This window comes from Beta vulgaris, chromosome 8 (genome assembly GCF_026745355.1).
Source record: "Beta vulgaris subsp. vulgaris cultivar EL10 chromosome 8, EL10.2, whole genome shotgun sequence".
Taxonomy (NCBI): Eukaryota; Viridiplantae; Streptophyta; class Magnoliopsida; order Caryophyllales; family Amaranthaceae; genus Beta; species Beta vulgaris.
Window position 1 is genome coordinate 33,874,077 of NC_079209.1, and position 21,419 is coordinate 33,895,495.

Consider the following 21,419-nt stretch of genomic DNA (forward strand, 5'->3'; position numbering starts at 1 on the left):
TAGAGCGGTATTGTGCGTCGCACATTACCTAAGGTGTGACGCAGATAAGTGATTTGCGTCGCACCTTGGGCTACGTGCGACGCAAATTTCAATTTTTTAAAAAAAAAAAATTTTTTTTTTTGGTTAAAAAAATTGATTTTATGAACAGAATGAGGCACTGTGCAAACGCAATCGTAGATTTGTAATAATAAATTACAGAAAATAAAGAAAAAGAGATAAATTACACTCAACAACAATATTGTTTTGATTCTGCACATAGTTTATTACTGTGACTATCAAAAAATGTATTACAAACTAATTAGAGAAAAATAAACCTAAAAAAAAATCAGAAGAGAAAATTTAAAAGAAAATCTAAATCTGAAAACGAAATTAAAAAAATAATCAGATCTAACATAAAAAAACGAAATTAAAAAAATGAACCAAAAAAAACAAGCGAGGAATTACAAACAATGAAGATATTAAACGTCGATTCGATGCTGAAGATGCTGATTCTGCAAACAGTGGGAGAAATTAAACGGCGATTCGATGCTGAAGATGCTGAGAGTTGATGATTCGCTGCTTGTCGGGTCGCCGGAATCACAAACAATGAAGATATTATTCAAACATAAACAAAAGTGAAAATAACAATAATTTAGTGAAGGAAAATAACTAAAAATTACCTGGGACAAGAAGAAGAAGATTTGAGTGTGACAGGAATTTAATGAAGATCTTCGATGCATCAACTCTCAGCATCTTCAGCATCGAACAAATTAACTGATTATTACGATGATGAAGGGTTTTCGATTCAATATTGTTTTTTTCCAATTTTTCTTCTTTTGAGTTGAGTTTATCTCGTTCGTTGGAAGAAAAAGAATGAAGGGTTAAATTTGAATTTTTGGGGGAGAGAGAAGGAAGGATGAATGTTGTTGGAAGACAAATGCAGAGAGGTGCAACACGTTAAGTTTCTGATAGCAATGATTTCATCGAAGTACCTTCAAAGTGGCTTCAATCTGCTAATCTTCCGCAGGTTTAATAACAATAATCAATAACGACACATGAAGACGAAGACGGAGGAGAATTACAATTGAGTGAGGGAGAGGGAGAGGGAGAGAGGAGGGGGAGAGATGAGAGAGAGAGGAGGGAGGGAGAGAGAGATGAAACGGCTGGAGAAGGACGGAGGAGAATTACTAGTTAGGTTAAGTGAGGGAGAGGGTCAGGGACGCGTTTTTAGGGTTTGGGCCCAATGTGCGTCGGATCGTGGACTTGGTGCGACGCACATTTGGCTCAATCCCCCACACTTAGAAGCTCAGTATGCGTCGCACGCGGAGCTAGGTGCGACGCACAAAGGTAATTTGCGTCGCACTTACATACGGTGCGACGCATATTTCTCGTATGCTGATATGAATATTGATGTTTTGCGTCGAGTGCTCTTTGTCATGCGACGCACAAAGATAATTTGCGTCACTTCCGTGTCTGTGCGACGCAAATCCGGGGACGCAAATCATCTTTTTTCTACTAGTGTCAACTCAAGTTCCCAACGACAGTTCCCACAACTGACGTTCCTCTCAAACTTCACTCGAAGTTCCTTTCTCTTTCTCTTTCTCTTGCTTGCCTCAAAGCTTCTCACACTTACAAGAGTTCACTCAAACCCTTTTCTCAAAAATACACTTTGTAAAACAATGGAAGAATAATAAACTCGATTAATGTAAGTATGAATTCTCTTAAGGAAAAGGCACTGACTCTTTTAGATAACTAAGACAAATTAGCTAAGTCAGACACACATTCGGTGTGACTAATAAAAGTCAGACACACATTGTTCTAACGAATTAGGCGCCTATTAATAGACAATTAAGACAAGACATGTTCTCCACTAATTAAACCATTATCACATGATCTCAATGATTTTAATTAATTAATTAAATAAATAAATTAAATATTCTATGTCAAGTAAATAACCCACTAATCCACTATTTCACTTCGTAAGAGAAGCAGTAACATATTACGTGGTTTCACAAAACTTGAAGAATAATTAAGCTCATTTAATTAATTAAATACTTGGAGGATAATTAACTAAGCCACTAAATCCACTAACTACAAAAACGTGTAGCAATATCTTTTTAGGCGTGTAGTCCAGTTTTTAGGAAATAAATAAATTTATTTACTTTAGCTAATTTTTAGGAAAAATATCTTTTTAAAATATCTTTGATAAAATCGAAACACAGTTTTATATCTTAAAACCGAAATCATTTAAAAACCGGAAAGATATTATTTTTTGAAAACAAAATCTTTTAAATAAAATATAAAAGATAAAAGATAAAAAGATAAAAAGATAAGATTTGAAAATCGGTTAGATTAAAATCAGAAAATCTTTTTAAAATCTTTTCCTAACAAACTAAACTAAATTCCTAAAATAGTGGATCTTAGTTAAAACAACCCTAAAAACTCTAACTAACATATTGGGCGCATATTTAAGTTAGGCGCACAACTTTAGAGACTCTTAGGTGTTCCTAACTCATTTTTAAGTCTTGTTCCCTAACCTTGTTCCTATAGTACCAAGTTTGTTCCTTTCATGGGAACAGAACCAAGTTCCTTTGAGAATTCACCACGAACTTAATTAAGCTTTTACTCAACCTTAACATGAAGATAATAAATACACCCTAATGTATTCTAATCTTCATTCCATGCTTGATTTTTCATCTCTCGAACATCTTTATTGCGATCTTGATTAATTCTCCGTTTTAATCTTCAACCAAGTATTCTCTTAGCTCGAGAATGAATTAGCTTGCAACAACATAAATAAAATACACTATGTCTTTTGTGGTTAAGTCATCTTCAAAACTCAAGGGTCAACAGAAATCAACCAAAGAAACAAAGAACCAAGGAAGAGGATGTAAGGCGCCGGAAAATTGCCACGCAGCAGAAGCAGTTCAGCGCACGAGTTGACAGTTCAAAGGTTTTGTGATGTTTCTTGTTCAACAAGAAACGTGACTTGAAGAAGAAGAGAAGCTTAGAGAGAGAGATCGAAAATCGGTGAGGAGAGAGAGAATTATGTTGGCCGTGTGTTTTGATGAAGAGGAGAGAGAAAATATTCTTTGTGTGGGGTAAAACAATTGGGTATTGAGGTATTTGTAAGGAGGCTTCCTTTTGGGCTTAGGAAAAGGAGATTGGGCTCAATTAAAATTGATGATGAATAGGATAAATAAATTAGAACTCCTATCATCAATATGACTCCTCTTTCCTAATATACTTAGAACTTAAGTTCCTCAAGTCCAATTAGACTTCTTTTACAAATTAAATTAGTACTTCAAATCTTTTTCAAAGCATGCCTCAATAAAATATTTTTAACTTTATTAAATCCTTAAATAATTTCATTTGACTTTTAAAATAGTCAACCTTTTTAAATAGTCAAATCATTTTAAAACTAAATTATGTTTAAATATAAATATATAAATACTAAAATATATTTATAAAATCTTTTAAAATTATGGGAAATTACACCACCGCAGCGTCGATGCACTGCCCCCTACACGCACCACCACACCATCTCCTGTCGGACACGCGACGCAACCCACGCCTGCTGAACCCACATCGCAACCTAGCCGAGGTCTCCTCCCTCGCTCGCCCCTTCCTCTTCTTCTCTCTCTCTCTCGCCTCACCTTTCCGCTGTTTCACGCCGCAGCCACTCATGCACCGAACCACCGTGCCCGACGAACTCCAATGAACCACCATTGTGCCGTTTCGCGGTCGGAGCCCCACCACACTGCCAACCGATCTCCTTCCTTAGCTCCCCTGTTTTCGTGTCTGTTCAATTGAGCAGAGGTATTCATATCTCTCTAACTTTGTTTATTCCCTTTGTTTTGTTTAAATGTGTTAAGCCCAAACATAGGCCATGTTACTCACTCAACTTGTTGGGCCAACAATCTGATGTTTGGTTTCAATTAAAACTAATCTATAATATTCATCAACATATTAAGTTTAATGGACTAATTAATTAGGTTACATTTTTAATTAGTTATTCTAATCAAGCAATAAGAACTAAACTAATTTAGTTAATTATAACCAATAGTTCACCTTATTTTTGTAATATAAAATTTGTTAGATTTACTTAAGTTTGTATTTAGATTATAAATTTATGATAACTATTTATGATTATATTAGATAAACGTATAATATTACGAATTAACGAGTGACCTTAGCAATAACATCACTTAGTAATAATAAAAGTATTAATAATAACTAAAGGTAAGTTGTTAAAATAAATCGAATATTTATATTTTGTTATGTTATTTCATGGTTAGATTAAACGATATTACAGCCTCCCCCGGCTTTCAAGTTTATTAAGCAGGAATCAAGGTAACATTTAACACCCACGATCCCCTTCGAAATGTTTTTGTGAAATGATGTTTATAATTATGTTAAGGATTTTGTGTTGTGATTCTTATGGATTGTGGGACACTTAAATTGTTTATGAATCGGTTTTCCTATGTTGTGAGCTTATGAGTTATTTATGTTGAAGTATGATTCATGAAAGATATAAGGCTTATGCTAACGAATGGTAAATAAACGAAACATGATAAATGAAATTGAAAGAGGTTCTAGCAGTATAATGTTACGCTTATTATCTACTTTATGGTTGTGCACGTACCTTCGCACCCGCCGTACACCCGAAAAGGGAGTCCGGCTCCTTGAGGAGTACCGCATGTTATGTTACTACTCTATTTTGGTGTGGGCGGTGTATCCAACAAGGGAGTTGGGCTCCTTGAGGATCATCGCATGGTGGAAGACGTATCGCATGTCTATACTCGCTAGTTACCAAGCTGAAAGATGAAAAGATAATGGGAACTTATGAAGTTTCAAGACACCACTAAAAATTGTTCACCTTGTTATTATTTCATTATTGATTTCTAGTGTGTTTTACTATATTCTCTTCTTCCTGTTTGAAAATAAAGTGAATTGAAACAAATTTACGTTGTTAGGGTTGTATGTTACTGAGCTTCGGCTCACGATGTTACTTTTTGGTTTTAGGTACTGATGAAGGTGACGGGATGGTGTGGAAGTGAGGTTGGTCAACTACTTTACAATATGAAAAACTATATTGGTTGTAATCTAAATTTATGATCACTAGAACATGAACTTAGTCCAACTACGTAATTATCTATGCTTAGCTATTTATATTTATATAATTAAGATGCTTATTAGTTCTAATGATTATAATATGTTCAGTGTCATGAACGAATGTTTGCCTTGTATTTTCTCGAACGGAAAATGCAGCAGTAGCGTACTGACCATCTAAGTTCCAATGCTAATGATGGATTAAATAACGTAAAAATGATGATTAGAGGTCGGGGCATTACTGGTCGGTTCACATGATATGAGGGAAAACAAGGCCGGTTCACCTTATATGAAGGTGAAGGCAAATGTTTCATGTGCAAAGAACCCACTTATTCTCGATCCAGAGGTGGAATAAAATAATTGAGAAGTAAGGTATTTATAAGGCTCCTCCTTTTTGGGCTTAGGAAAAGAGATAAAATTCTAGTGAAAATTGATGATTAATAAGATAATCAACTTAGGACTTTAATCATCAATAAGACTCTTTTCCTTTTTATCCTTTTAGGATTTTCGATTCCATTAAACTTCTTTTTCAATATACTTTAATATTTAAAACTTTTATTAAAACATGCTTAATTAAAATATTTTCAATTTTAATAAGCCATGAAAAATAATTTCATTTGACTTTTAAAATAGTCAACCTTTTTAAATAGTCAAATCATTTTCCAAACTCATTTGAGTTTAAATATACTATATAAATACTTTAAATATATTTATAAAATCCTTTAAAATTATGGGGGATTACAATCAAGTACTGAAGGGTTGCGGTTTGTTTAAAAACTATAGCCCTTCTTTTTTGCTGAAGGGCTACTGGCCAAAAATGCAACCCTTAGGGTTATTTTGATCACAACCCCTGCATATTTTTTCGCTAGTTTCATCAATCATAACCACTAATAGTTCCATATCATGATTCTAGGTTCCAATAAAATAATTCATAGCTTAGCATGATACTAACGTATCTAATTGAACTAGTATGCGTATGTATCTTGTAACAGAGAATCTTCGCTGACTACTTAAAACGTTATGCTTATGAAATTGGGACCTAATCGAATAATAAAAGTATTTCAGTGTTAAGTCCTTGATATTACTAAAATTAAAATCAACTTATCTAACTATGTAAAACATGGTGTTTTGAAATATAAAAATAACCAATCTTGTCATTTAAACTTTCTTTTTATAAACTTTATTGGAACTAACATATTTAAAAACTAATTAATATGTTTACGAATCTGATTTCTTCTAACTTATATTATACTTGTTCATAACAAGAAAAACCTAAACTAGTATATGTAAGTATTATAAAATCAAAATTAAGAAATAATATTATCATAAAAACTACTAATACACTTGTAAATCTAATTTCTTTTAACTTTTATTATACGTTGTTTACAACAACAAAACTTAGACAATTAGATTTGAGAAATAAAATCATCATAAGAACTAAAATATAATTATAAATCTGATGCTTTTACTTATTTTATACTTTATTTATAATCACAAAACTTAATCAAAGATACATAAGAATAACAAAATCAGATTTTACAATTAATTTAAATAGGAAAGAAGACATTTTTTTATAGTATACCGGAGTGCTTATTGTCTCTGGCGACAGCCACCGCGCCGCTCGACTTGGCGAACTCCGGCAACAACCACCCCGCGTGCGACCTGCGAACTCCAACAGCAACCACCGCGCGACTCGTGAACCTCGACTGGATGTGCAGCACCACCGCGCGACTCGCAAACCTCGACTGGACGTGTAGCACCGCCCACGCGAACTCCGCCTTTTGTCACCGTACAAACCACAACCTCATGCAGACGAACTCCGACCGACGAACTCCGGAAGACGTGAAGAGGAAGGCTTTATTTGATAGGGAACGGTTTGGATGGAAAAGAAATGAACGAAAAGGTAAAGACAAACTTTCTCAGATTTGGTAAAAGAAAATAATAGGGGTTTGATTGGAATGGAGAGGAAGTGGAAGGAAAAGAATACTCTTAAATTCTTGTATTCCATTCCTCCCAAAATGAGGAATTTGACAGGAAAGAAATCAAATTACTATTTCTTATTTTATTTATTTGAAAAACAGAACACAATCGAATTATAGTATAATCAGATACAAAAAGTAGGTTATATAGTTAAATTGTAAATGTAGACTTATCCAAACTATATTTTTCTATAAATAATATTCTATAATTTCAACTTTATTCTTTATATTTTCTTATTTATAAGACTAACTCCCAAAAATATGGAGTTTTATCACGTATCCAGATCCCAGGATTCGAACCCGGACCCGTAATCCGTTCTTTTTTATACAAAATAAAGCTAGCAGTGGGCTACTGGCCTCAACTAAACGAAATATATGGCGATGGTATGGCGTCAAACCTTGCCAGAATGTCAAATAATCAACTTCATGAAACCATGTGTCAAATGAAGGCAATTATAATTCTGTCTTGTTCCAGAAATCCGTTATAATTTTTTCACCCATTCATTGAAGGCAATTATAATTCTGTCTTCCAAAAATTTCCAGTTCCTTCACCCATTCATTATTCTTCTTTGCCGGAATGTTGTAGATTTTTATGAAATGCTTGTGCTTTTTGTTATTTAATAGATAGGGTTTAAAGAGCATATAATTTTTTTGGCAACCGAAAAACGTACAAGCAATGAAAAACAACGTGAAACAAACAATAAAAAGAACTCAACCAACACCAGTGCGGTTCTTCCTACACCATTGAGCCAGGTGGTGGGCCTGCATAACCTGAGTCCTAGAGACCTTTAGCAGCTTACAGGATGTGAAGTAGCGACCCAGCGATCGAATCCGTTGAATAGTCCATTTAAGAGTGATATCCCTAGTATGGTCCGCTTGAAGAAGATGAACAAGCACGGACGAATCAGTTAGAATTGTAATGTTGAGTAAGCCCACATTCTTCGCCCATATTAAGGATCGTAGACAAGCCGTTGCTTCCGTAGCCAGAGCTGAGAGTGCAAAGCAAAATCGGCCTATTTGCACGTTACCAAACGTCGGATCAGAATTGGTCGCCCAAGCCACCCCTCCTGCATTCGTATGACTATCCCAGGAGCCATCAATTTGTATTGATAGGGTCCTTATTGTAGTAGTCTGCTGCCCCAATTGAACACTGGTGAAACCAGGCGGGTTAGTAGGATCACGGGGGTTCCGAGAAGGATTATGAGTGGGCGCGACAAAAATGTTGTGCTGCTTATCACTTTCTTGGAGTTGAACAGTAATCACAGGGATTGTTGGTCGACGATTCCGAAAAACCTGATCATTACGAACTCTCCAGATTGACCAAAGAGCACCCACAAAGCTCGGAAGCCTAGAATGCTGCCTGTCCTCCTTATTGAAGTATATCGTCCAAAAACTGAGCCATTCATGAAAAGGCAAGTTATGACCTGTATTTACTTGACTTCCCAGGCCCACCATGTCCCAAATTTCAGTGGCCAATGGGCACCAGCGAAATAAGTGCTGGGTATCTTCGATATCGTGCAAACAAATTGGGCAAGCACTTGAATGTCCAATCTGACGATTATACAAGTTGTGGTTTGTGGCTAAACCATTGTGCCACAGCTTCCAAAGAAAAAGTTTCCATTTCTGCATGATGCGCAATCCCCAAAGAATACAAAAAAATCTTGTATCCATTGAAGATGTCATACCCCTGATTTCAGTTTGCTGTTGGAGTAGCATTGCATACCCCGATTTAGTGGTAAAGTCCCCCGATTGAGAAAAAGGCCAATACTCCTCATCCCTTTGATCCCTGGTCTCTGGTAATTCCAATGCTTGAATTTGACGCACACAATGAGGCTCAAATAGATGGTTGAGCTTCCTAATATCCCATTCCTGCTGATTAGGGAGCATCAGACCACTTACCTTTAAATTATGAGCTTCAGATAACGGGGTGCTATCGCGAAAAATGGGACGAGATCCATTCATCCATAGATGAGTAGTAACCCCCAGCCTAGTTCCATCTCCTACCTTCCATTTTAAATGGTGGGAAAGTAAATTACTGGCTAAATGAATACATTTTCGACCCCAAGAGGCCCGAGACAGGCTACGTTGAGAAGAAAAAACCAAGGAACTCGATCCCTGGTAGACCTGTGAAAGAAGCAATTGTGGGTACTGCTTGATGCGCCAAGCCTTTTTCATTAGTAGCGCCTTGTTAAAAATACCAATATTTCGAATTCCAAGTCCCCCTTGACCGCGAGGCCGTTGGATGAGATCGTGATTCTTCCAGTGCACACCTTTACCATGCGCATCTTTCCAGAAAAACATAGCTAACATACTATCAATTTTGTTGGATATTGTAGCAGGGATTTGAAATATGCCTAGTTGGTTCATGATAGCCCCAACAAGGATGGAGTTGATGATGATAATCTTCGCCGATTGTGATAAGTGGAAGTGGTTCCAGCTCGAGATTCGCTTCGAGATCTTGTCAAGCAGAGGTGTAAACTGTTGGACTTTGGTAGACTGGAAATCGATCGGGACCCCAAGGTAATCACCAATGGATGAATGAGAATCCATTCGCAAGAGAGCTTTGTAAGCACTCTGACTTTCCGGCGGAGTATTAGGACTGAACTTGACGAAAGATTTTTGTAAATTAAAAATCTGCCCCGATATTGTACAGAACCTGTTTATGACGGACATGATTTTCCCGACAAGAGTCCTGCGAAGCTCTGAAAAAGAACATGGAGTCATCCGCAAAGAAAAGATGAGAGATCGTAGGACCCTGGTTTCGAATACGTATTCCTTGGAACTTGCGGATATCCACAGCCAGACTAGTCATACGAGATAGGATGTCCATACAGAACAAGAAGAGATATGGCGAAAGAGGGTCGCCCTGACGCAAGCCACAGGTAGGAATAAAAGGAGCAGTGGTCTGACCATTAACCAGAACTCTATATGAGACGGTTGATATACATTCCCATATCATGTTCACCCAATGCTCTGGGAATCCATACGCACGAAGCACCCGTGAAAGAAATACCCAGCTGACCCTATCATATGCCTTACTCATATCCAGTTTGAGCGCAGCAAGTTGTTTGGGACCTCGGCGTTGTTTGTTTATAATATGGGTGAGTTCATGAGCAACCAGGATGTTATCATCCATATGTCGGCCCGGAACAAAAGCATTCTGATAGTCAGCAATTAATAATGGGAGCAATGGTTTTAAACGAGTAACCATACACTTAGAAATGCATTTGTAAATCACATTGCAAAGGCTTATTGGTCGTAAGTGATTTACCTCCACCGACGGGTTAACCTTCGGAATTAAAATAATCAGAGTTTGGTTCCATTCTTTTAAGAGATGTCCCGTTGCAAAAAATCTTTGTACTACTGCCGTTAAAATTCCCCCCACCGTTGACCAATAATATTTGAAAAATTCGACATTGTAGCCATCTAAACCTGGCGATTTACCTTCAGGTAGAGAGAAGAGGGCAAGTTGAACTTCCTCAGCAGAAAGAGGTTGAAGCAAGGAGTTATAATCCACCATCGGAATCACTGGAAGATCCAGCTCTCGCAAGACTAGATCAATGTCCTGCTCCACAGACATTTGGGCATCTGGACCTCCACCATTGGAAGTTAAAATAGCCTTAAAATGGCGCTGGATAAGAGATTCCAAGTCCGCCTGTTGCGAAACCCAAGTACCATCTTCAGCTTTTAACATGTGAATGTAGTTTTGCTGTCGTTTCTGGCTAAGACGCCTAAATAATAGCTTCGTAGGCAAATCCCCTTCCTGGATAAATTTCTCCTTCATTCGTTGACGCCAATACGAGTATCTAACCGATAGTTCCTCAACTATAGGTCGTTGTCGTTGGAAGAAGACTCGCCCTTGTTCACAAGTCAGCACTTGATTTCCATAGTGCTGTAGGTGGTCAATGATTTGCTTCCAATTTATACCCCAGAACAGTTTTTTGTCGAGACACCAATTCTTGAGTCTACTACGTAGAATATGAAGCCTACGAGCCATAACATATGCGGGGGAACCCACAATATATAATCTCCAAACGTTAGCAACTAACAATTTTACCTCGGTATATTGAAGACTCCAATTTTCGATTTGGTAGGGACCTTTCTCGACGAAGTGTCAAGCTGAGTATTTAGTAAAATCGGTCCATGGTCAGATATAGTGATAGGCAGATTATGAATATATGCGTGAGGGAACTCACTCAACCATTCCTCCGAGGCATACCCACGATCTAATCTCTCCATGATAAGGCCCTTATTCTCCCTGTTATTCGACCACGTGAAACGAGCATATATTATAGGGAGGTAAACATGCAGTGTGTAACACTAAAGATGAAATGAATTTCCCGTCAAAAAAAAAATGAAATGAATTTGTTGTATTATTTAGTTTTATTGTTTTTTATTAGCTTAAGGGTCTGCTCGACAAAAGTAGCTGTTGGGTAGTTGTTGGCGGTTGGAGTAGATTTTAGCTGTTCGGGTAGCTGTTAGCTGTCGGGTAGTAGATGTTAGCTCTTAACTGTGAAAGTAGCTGTTTACAATATAAGTGCTAGGTAAAAGTAGCTGTTATGCTTATATATGATAAAAATAATATATTTTTTAATTATAATATTAATTATAAATATATGATTAATTACTATATTATTCATACTAGGATGATAGTGTCCTCATTAGACACCAAGCCATCTACGTATCTAGCAGACATATTAGTATACTAATCAACATTGAAAAATATAAGCAGAATGAAAACAAGAGAGTTAGTTGATAAAAAAATTATCTTTGATAAAAATGAGAAAGTGGGATTTTTTTTTTCTGTTAATCCCAAATTTTTATCCTTAAAAAGTGAAAATTTTTTCCTTTGAAAAAAAAAATGTAGAACGCTGCTTACAGAAACTGAACGCTATAAAATATAACGTTTGGGAGAAACTATCCAAAAGCTATTTGAAACTCCAACAGCAACTCCAACCTTTACAATGCCAAACACTTAATTAGTGTTTTGACTTAGTCAAAATACTAAAAGCTAGTGCAAAAGCTGTTGCCGAACAAGCCCTAAGTTGAAATGAAATTGTATTATATAGTTTTACTGGTTTTTATTCCCTGGTTAACCATAATAAAATCAAGCTTTTTTCCATTGGAGATCTGAAAAGGCAATATCATATCTTGCTTTGCAAAATATATTAAATGAAAAAAATAGGTAAAAAGTTTAAAATATAGACCGATACAAATCAGACCCGTATCCTCACGACTCGTCGAATATGGATTCAATCCAATCAGACTCGTTGGACCCGATTCGAATCTGGATCCATATCTTAAAATAGATATAGATCTGGATCCATATTAATCTAGTCCAGATTCGACTCATTATCATTCTTAATAAGTGGTAAACTTGTCTATAGATTTGGAGATAATGATTGTTTTTGCTAATTTTGTAATAAGTATTAAGAGTTATTCTGCACCTGCATCAAATTACCCATTCTATTGATACATTAGGTCTTTGTACATTTTCAACAATGAAATAACATCTCCTAATATATATACTTCCTCTATTTTGAAATAAGTGAAATACTTCTGTCTTTTGTGTGAGCTTTTTGAGAAAAACATCACTTATTTGAGCAAGAGAAGCATATATATTTTTTAAAATCAACTACCTAATTTGCTTTAAAATATGCTTTCTCTATTTAGAATAGTTGCACCCATTGCATAATATTAACTATTCACATGTTATTTTAATTGTCTTTGGTGATTTATATTTTAGAAAAAATATAATTATGTGAAATCTTGTCAGATGCATCTCAACATATATTTTTCTGATATCAACTTTATAATTTTTTCTTATAAATAATCAAAGATATTAATGGTTGAAAACATATATTGACAAGCATGAGAACATGAAATGATGCAACTATTTCCAAATAAGGAAACATATATTAGACTACTTTGTTCGATTGAAACCAACTACTATATTTGCCTAAAAACATGAATATAGATTTAATAAATAATGCATATTGGGCCGACTCCCGTCATCTACCACGCAAAGTAATTTGAATTGATAATCAGATACTTTAACCGAACATCAATTAAATTACAAGAACATAATTTCATCTTAGGCTCTCACTGCATATACAACAATTTAGCGGATAGGCTTCCCTTCATTTTTATCAGGGCGAAAGGAGGGTGAAATCTTCAGCCGGAGGACACATCCCTTTACAAAGAAAAGTAATGCTTCGGTTTTCAGGTAAGACATAGTGGTGAAACTTTAGCACTTTACAGACAAAACACAAAAATTAGTGTTCCACTATTGCAAAAATAAGACAAGAAAACAAGGCCGTGAGAAATATGCAAAGATTGAGCTCAGTAAGTTTCTCACATACTTCAAAAAGCCTTCATGCCTCATTAGAATTGTTAAGATCACCTCTGTTAGCATACAACTTTAGGACTTGAATATGTTCCAAACACATGATCCCATAAGGAGGAGGTGATTCCAAAGCCCTTCTCTTGAACACGAAAGTGATGATTCAAGTGGTATCTCTGCAGTAACACAAGTTTTAGAATACAATTGTGCAGAGTTCGTTATAGCAAAGACATCCATTTTTTCAAAATATATTGTTACCTTAAGGTTTTTGGGAACTCCTGTGCTTGGCTGTCCGTGGTGCAAATAATAATGAGTCGTATCGTACATCACGTATCCCAACAGCAGACCACCGAAAAAAGCAGGCGCAACAGATGGAGCAGATAATAGCCTTACCACAGTCCAGATCTGGAAATCAAATTGAAGGATGGATCACTTTAACAGAAGTAGACAAATACTGCCTGTGTCCCTTTCTACCCGTTCACAATTTCACTCTTTTACAAACATTGACCATTAATAGTTAAAAGAAAAAGGTTCGTGATAGGAAATTTTTCTATGGGTCAGTGGATCTATGGCTGCATACATCTAGACTCTCACAAACGATGTCACTGGTGGTTACGACTTACGATTTATATTGGTTCTTGCTGTTGTCCTTCGAAAAATGAAAGATCACTGTAAAAAGTCGGCAGTAAAAATATTACTGGTGAGTGGTGATATACTAACTCTATTTTTTTGATGGATGCAACATTTGATTTTTATTAATCAACCCACCAAAAAGCAAATGTTGCATCTAAAAGAAAACAAAGTATAATTTTAGTCTCTTATGGTTCTTCATTTTCTTATTCATATTTCAGGTATAAGATAGCGAAGGCCCAAAACTGATGATAACAGAAAGAAACATAGTGAGCTAGGATCATTTCAGGAAAACACAAAAATATGGGCCACTTTTCCCAGCCAAATTGCATTTTCATGCCCGTCATGATGAAGATGCTCTTCGTTCTGATGTCAAGCACATTGAGGTAAATGGAAAAGACCCACACATCATATACAATCATATTAATAGCCTATGTTAAAGTTTCATCTACCTATTCTCCTTCTGTAGTAACATCCTCACCTGTATATAACACTCAACATTCTGGGCAAGGTTAATACACGTGGCCAAGTGGTAAAATCTGTTTAATGAAAAAGATCTTGCTGCGTAAAATCATCCTTTTTTAATACAATCACCCCTCTTATATTTTTAAATAGGTGGCGGACTCTTGGATTAATTACATGTTAGTAATATCTAGCATTAGACAACAGGCCATAAGATGAGAAAGTCACTTCCTTTCTCATTACGGGTCACTCCCGTAATCCCCAACTTATTCATACATGTTACCCTATGTTCTTGAGAAAGATATCCTCATCTTACCATACAAATTCGTTTCACATATCATATATTCAAAATCGAACAAACATTGACAAAAAGCTAACAGGAAAATAGACATACTGGTACGCAAAGAATTGCTGTTGCAGCTGGAGGAAAGACAAGCCGCAGAGCATCCATGGGGTGTTTGTGATGGCAACCATGAAGAAGATAATGAAATGTATTTCCCCTGCAATAGGTTGTCAAATTATAAAACTTCAACTCTTTGTTTTGTCTGTGTCAAATACTTCACACTCTTACAAGAATATGGAATTTAAACTGGACACTTTAAACCTTCATCCATGCACGTCAATTATCTTGAACTGAATACTTTTAGAGGGTGAATGCCAAAGAAAAATATTTCATACTCATGCGCCCTCCATTCCCTTTTGTTTGCTGCATGCCCCCAAAAGATTGCCCCATTACTAAAGATGACCATGGGGACCACCAGTGTACTCTCACAATCACTATATTTGATCCCACTGTCTTTCATCAGCTCCAAACAACCAAAATTTAAAAAGGAATTCAAATCTCAATAGGAAAACAAACGAGGAAGGGATAATACAAATGGGCCTAAGATCTAGATTCTAACAAATGAGGAAGGGATTGAAAATTTGTTCGGATTAGATTCGGATTGAAATTTTTTAAAAGATTGGATTTTCGGATCGGATTGGATGGAGGGTAATTGGATCCAAAAATCTGATATAACTGAATAGTTATATGCATTATATTATGTATCTGAATTGGGCTAAGTGCTTAAATGATTTTTTTTTCTAAAAAAGCTTAATCCATAGTCTAGTAGGCGTAGCACTTCAAACCTTTCCCTAAAACCCTAAAAACACTTAATTCCTCATTCCTAAATCTACTAGGCTGCTATTGTGCTTAATTTATTTCATCGCGAAACTAGAGTTTTTGAAATCGAATTTTCGGATCGGATCCAATCTAGAGTGTGAAAATTCGAATTGGATTGGATTGGATTCAAACTCTACTTGGTTTGGATTCGGATTGGAAAACTAAAATCCAAATTTTGTTCGGATCGGATTGCATTAGGCTCTAATCCAAACCGTACACCGAACTTTCACTCCTTTACATATCAAGAAAAAGGAACTAAAATAGAGAATAAAGTAAAAAGTAGGAAAAGAGGTGGCAGAATCTTGTTTTTTATATCTCCTCTCCCTTTCTCCTCTTCGGTTCCGACCTTCATTACATATCTTTTCTCTCTCCTCTTCCTTATCATTCTTTCTCTCTTTCTTGATTTATTTTCTCTCTCCTCTCCATCTTCCCCCTTCCCTCTTATGTTTCTTTTACGCTCTAGTCTTCTATCTCTCTATTTCCTCTCCATCCTGCATGTCTTCGGCTACAAAGATGGTGAGTCACAAGTCTTAACAAAACGAGTCTTAACCTACCGCGATTTTGGAACCTGGCCTCTAACGGAAAATGCAGCGTCCAGTCCAGATCCCGTGACGACAGGTACAGAGGGGTCAGTTGCCGAGTATGAGCTTCTCAACATAACCTAACAATAATTTAAAGCATTGTGTAGAAAGAAGCAAGCCCATACTGTACCAATTGGAATATGCGTGAGAAATGGAAGGTGAGAAAGATATTTGAATTACAAGGGGATACCTCGGACTTAGCAAATGAAACTCGCTGGGAAATACATTTTGCTAAGATTCTATGCCATAATGGAAAGTAGACTAAAAAAATATAGCATGCCACTTAAGAACTCGATTACATATTAGAGGACAACATTGATTCTTAATACCAAACCATTTTTTTAGTTTCATCGGTTTAGGAATCTTCACTTGTGTAAAAAAAAAAACTTGAAGCCAACCATAGGAAGAATCGAAATAGTGAAGTCTGCCACGCTTTTATGTGCAAATCGCAAAGAATATTAAGGGAAGGCCTAGAAAGAGGGAAGAGAGAGAGAGAGAGAGAGAGAGAGAGAGAGAGAGAGAGATCTAACCAGTAACTTTGTGTTTTCATGTGAAAAAGAAATCTGTGCAAACTATACTCCAGCAGTGACCATGTAAAGATACCAGACACTAGTGTGGTTGCTGCTTCAGCGGGGGTAAGGCTCCTCTGCATAGACACGAAAACAAGCCAGCAAACTACTGGTAGCCACACCAGCGGAATCACCCACCACCTAGTGCGAGTTAGAGTCTATTCCACATTGAAAACATTGAGGTAAGAACTCATGCATTCACTTTGCTGCAATAAAGGAGATTACTCAATGCTAAAGCTACTGTATCTTAAACTCAAGATTATAACTGAACAAGCAAAATAACTACTTACAATTGAGAGTTACAATGAAATGCAACTACCTTGTTTATGACAACTATATAGCTAGTCGACATATTGGTTCAGCAATTGCATAACTTTGCATAATACGTCCAATAAGTTCAATTGAATTTTTTAACTGGTCATCCATGTTCAGAATCACTGTCTTGACATCATAGATTTATAATAGGAGGCATCATTTCCACATCAACCAGGAAAGTGATATATATAATGGATACCACATAGGAGGTCAAGATGTACAGCACACCCTTGGCTCACTAACCCAAAAAGAGAAAGGTAGTGGTTACTAGTTGACTTGCATTGTAAGGCTTGATAACTGGGTTTACTTTCTTTTTCATGAAAATGATTCCATCATCTTTTTGAGAAAGAAATTCATCAAACTAAATTTGCCACCTCAAACGCTCTTTTGATGTTCTTGAATTTAACTACTTTTACTTGATTGATTCCAAAATGAGTTTATCATCAACATATAGGAAAAGTATATCATTCCTCCATCCAAACCAATGATAGTAATAAAGAGGTTTTACCGGCTCCACTTCATGAAGAACAAATAATGAGGCAAAGCACCAGCAAGGGAAAATTGTGTATATATAGTTGTGATTAATTGAATGACATCGTCAAAATGCACTGAAATAGTCAAGTGGGTGCTTAGTTGTTACACAAGACAAGTGACGTGAATCAAGTATCTTTAGATTTATTTCTTACAACCAAATCTGATTTTAATTTACTCATAAAGTATCGCATATTGGCTTTTGTTTAATTTTAGGGGTGAATTGGGCCTCCAAGTTGTTTTATTGAGTGTCACACAATTGGCAGATCGCTCTAAATGCGGCATGAATTAGGGAACGAAAGTCACTACAACTAGGTGAACTCAGTTTGTCAAGTGAATATAGTTCAATTTTGGCTAGTAGTACACTTTAATTTATGTACCTCCTCTAATTTTTTTTACATGTTACACTTTGACATTTTACACTATTCACAAATTTCACTTTGACCATCGTTTGTGATTTATACGCGAATAAAAATATAGTCTCGTGGGATCTTGTTAGATTTGCCTTAATATGTATTTTTTATAATTTTTACAAATACAAAATTAGAGATACATGTCATCAAAGTTTTGCATTAGCATGCGTGAAAAGTGAGAGTGTAACATGTAAAGAAAAAAAGGAGGAATTATGTAGATATGAACAATCTTTAGCCTTAAATCTTAAAAAAATATAGTCAAATATTATCATATTAGTGATAAACTGAAAATTTAGTATAGTAAATATAACTGCTTTAGAGCATGTACAATGGGTGGGTGAGCTTTTGTTGGTCTTTGTATTTTTTCCACGCCTCATATCCCACTAACTTCCCACCAACTCATTTTTTTTCTCACAAAAGGTGGGTTAGTCCTACTTGGCTTTTCTATTTCTCTTTCTTACTTTTCATGTACTATCTTTCCGATCCAAAATGTTTTTATTCCTATATAGAGTAGATAATTTGTATTCATGTTTTAATTAGTGGTATATTAATCATTTTATATACATTATAATAATTTTGGGTAGGAGAAAATGATTAGGAAGAAAACTAGGTTGGGAAAAAATATGGTAAAATATATCAGCTTATTTTTTTATTTACTTGAAAACAAAAAAACAATCTTGTACAGAACAAAAAAAAAACAGCAACAAAGCAATATTGTACACATGGCATCACACCATTCGTTGTTATGCACGCCATGATAGTAGCATTTCAGACCAACCAACTCCAAGGGCCAATTGCCCCAATAGTAAAACCAAGTAAAAGTAGCTTTACTTTTTGCTAGACCAACTAAAACCCACCCATTGCTCATGCTCTTAGAAGGAAGTGCCAAAAAGGAAGAAAAACGGTAAAAGGGAGTTGGTCCCAAGAAGTAGAGTGGAAAGGTCAAAAAAAGGTCCTTTGTTAGTTGTACCCCACTAGTCAATAGTGGTTAATTAAAATAATAATACTTTAATAAACTCTCACCTGCCCACTATGGAAAAAATAAAAAAGCTTCACCTACTCGAGTCAGCCCTATACTGCCCTAAGTTTCTCAATGTTTCTTTTTCTCGTGCAAGACTTACCGACTGAACTTCAATAAAGCGAGGGAGGTTCACTAATTTAGCCATTCTAGCTCATGAAGACATTGATTTGGAACGAGAACAAACTACGAACTAGAATGAGTCGCAGGTATCAAGCAAATTATGTGACACTGGTTTTATTTGAGCCATTCTATTGTTAGAGACTTCATTCCTTTAGGATGCATGGATCCAAGATGTTTATTGGTTCTTACTTGGGCAAAAAGGATGTGTGTTAGTGGGAAACAAGTTTAACTTGGGCGGCAAGCATCTATCCTACACATATGGTTGCAGTTTCCTATGGAAAGTTAATTTCCTAAACTAGTTAGGCAAGTTCCTATGTGAGCCAAAAATGATAGAAGCTGATCATGTTACATATAAGCACTGAAGCTGAAGACTAAACAACCAAGAGCTAATCTAATATGCATGGTCAAACAAGCTAAGTGAACCAACAACAAACAGCCAAAAATTGGTTGCCCGAAAGGGCAACAAAGTAAGCCCTTTGACAATTTAAATTATCACCAATACTATACAAGTTTGATTTACCTCCAGAATGTCGTTTGCAAAAAAACGAGGGCCCTCCTTGCTAACAATTGGCTGGTGAACCCATTCATCATAAGCTTCTCCAAGATGGCCAACCTGCAATGATAGATGTTTCAAGCTAGAATGGAAGTTTAAGTGAACCTAGAAGAAAATGATGGAAATTCAGACTAGCAGAGAGTAACAATGAAGACTAGACAAACATCTGAGAAGAAGCTGGATGGGGAAGCAAGCTTTTAACACAGATACGACAAGATAGCATCAATTTGGAAAGAGGAAAATAAAAACAAAAAGAGACCACGATAAAACATTCAATCAGGAAAACAAATAAAGCGATTACAGCTAGGGGCCACGAATCCAACCACTAAAACTGAGAAAATGAAAATGCATGACTAATAAAACATATGATCATGGTATAGAGCAAAATGTAAATCCAAAATATGATCTAACCTGGGAAACCAGAGGCTTATCTAAATCCACCACAAATTTGCCCACCATTCTTGGCACTAGTTAGCTAACTACACATCAAAAGCATAATAGCAACATCAAGAACCATTCATCAGAAAACCCATCTCTTAGATTTTTAAGAAATTAAAGCACATTACAGAAGTGCAGTAAACATTTCTCTCCCCATATTCCAATAACTGAAAATACGTCTTGTAGTGTCCTTGATACTTCAGCTGCAATAGCAAGAGTGACCTTTGCATAACATCATCCAATTCAAATGTACAATAAAAATGATACCATTGATTGTTCCGTTAGTTCTTAAAGGGAGAAAGGTAAGAAGAGAAAGCATTGCATCAAACCAAGAGCTGGGCTGGCAATCAAGTCACCTTAGAACAGAAGATAAGCCGCAACTCAAGCAACACAAGATTAAGATCTTTCTTGTAGATGTTGTATTAGTTTCCCAATAAATGTTTATGCTTCAAATCAGTGGCAGATCCACTATGGGTACAGCTAGTGAACCCAGTGAATTATCCGTAAAATTGCGGGTTCAATGCAACATAGCTCAATGGTTTAGCTCTGTCTCATCTTAACATCGACACCCAAAAAATAGCGGGTTTGATGCAGCATAGCTCAATGATTTAGATCTGTCTCCTTTTGACATCCACACCCAGAAAATTACGGGTTCGATGCAGGTCCAAGTGAATTCAAATTTTATCTAAAAAAACTCTTCGACCAAAAGTCCAAAATAAAAAATGAAGCCCTAACTATCTACTCTCTAACTCTCTTCTTCTCAAAACCAAAGAATAAGAATGATGACAAATCTCATTGAAACGAAGCAAAGATTTGCATACAGAAATATTTCAATTCATCATAGAGTTCAATTGAATCTAGCTAGCAATGTGTTTAGTGCTTCGCTATCATTTCAGATTGATTGAGCAATAGGAAAATCAACATGACAAATAAAATTCATGAAAATTAAGAAGAAAATGAAAAAAAAAAATAAAGAAATAAACAACCAAAGAAACGAATATGGAAGGCACGAGAAACCTGAAGACAATGCGGAAACCAATTGAGCCTGTTTTGTGGGTTTACAGATGAATATATGGCTTGAGTTCTCTCTCCTCGATGAAAAGATGAGCGCAATATGAGACTTCCCGGGCAATGGAATGCCAGGAGGTAGAGGAGAGAGAAAGTATTATAGAAGTGTTGTGATTGTAAATTTGTAATGCTGAAGAGTGAGA

The 21,419-nt window shown here is 36.0% G+C and overlaps 1 protein-coding gene and 1 long non-coding RNA gene across 4 annotated transcripts; both read right to left on the reverse strand.

The window, feature by feature from the left end:
• Positions 1–220: 220 nt before the first annotated feature.
• On the reverse strand, positions 221–1,336 carry LOC125492312 (uncharacterized). The gene is made up of 2 exons (XR_007268848.2): positions 660–1,336; positions 221–555 (listed from the first exon to the last, which is right to left on the reverse strand). It is a non-coding gene; the product is annotated as an uncharacterized LOC125492312 (long non-coding RNA).
• Positions 1,337–13,086: 11,750 nt separating this feature from the next.
• Positions 13,087–21,419, reverse strand: LOC104901339 (dihydroceramide fatty acyl 2-hydroxylase FAH1). Of its 3 annotated transcripts, none has more exons than XM_010688901.4 (7): positions 21,226–21,418; positions 20,182–20,249; positions 19,738–19,830; positions 16,779–16,975; positions 14,900–15,005; positions 13,672–13,818; positions 13,087–13,589 (listed from the first exon to the last, which is right to left on the reverse strand). In XM_010688901.4, the coding sequence occupies exons 2-7, from the start codon at positions 20,227–20,229 to the stop codon at positions 13,479–13,481; spliced, it is 702 nt and encodes a 233-aa protein (XP_010687203.1). In that variant the 5' UTR covers positions 20,230–20,249; positions 21,226–21,418; the 3' UTR covers positions 13,087–13,478. The 3 variants fall into 3 exon arrangements, with proteins under 3 accessions (XP_010687203.1, XP_019106754.1, XP_048490496.1); XM_019251209.3 differs by lacking the exon at positions 21,226–21,418 and adding an exon at positions 20,337–20,361; XM_048634539.1 differs by lacking the exon at positions 20,182–20,249 and having other exon boundaries at positions 16,779–16,958; positions 21,226–21,419.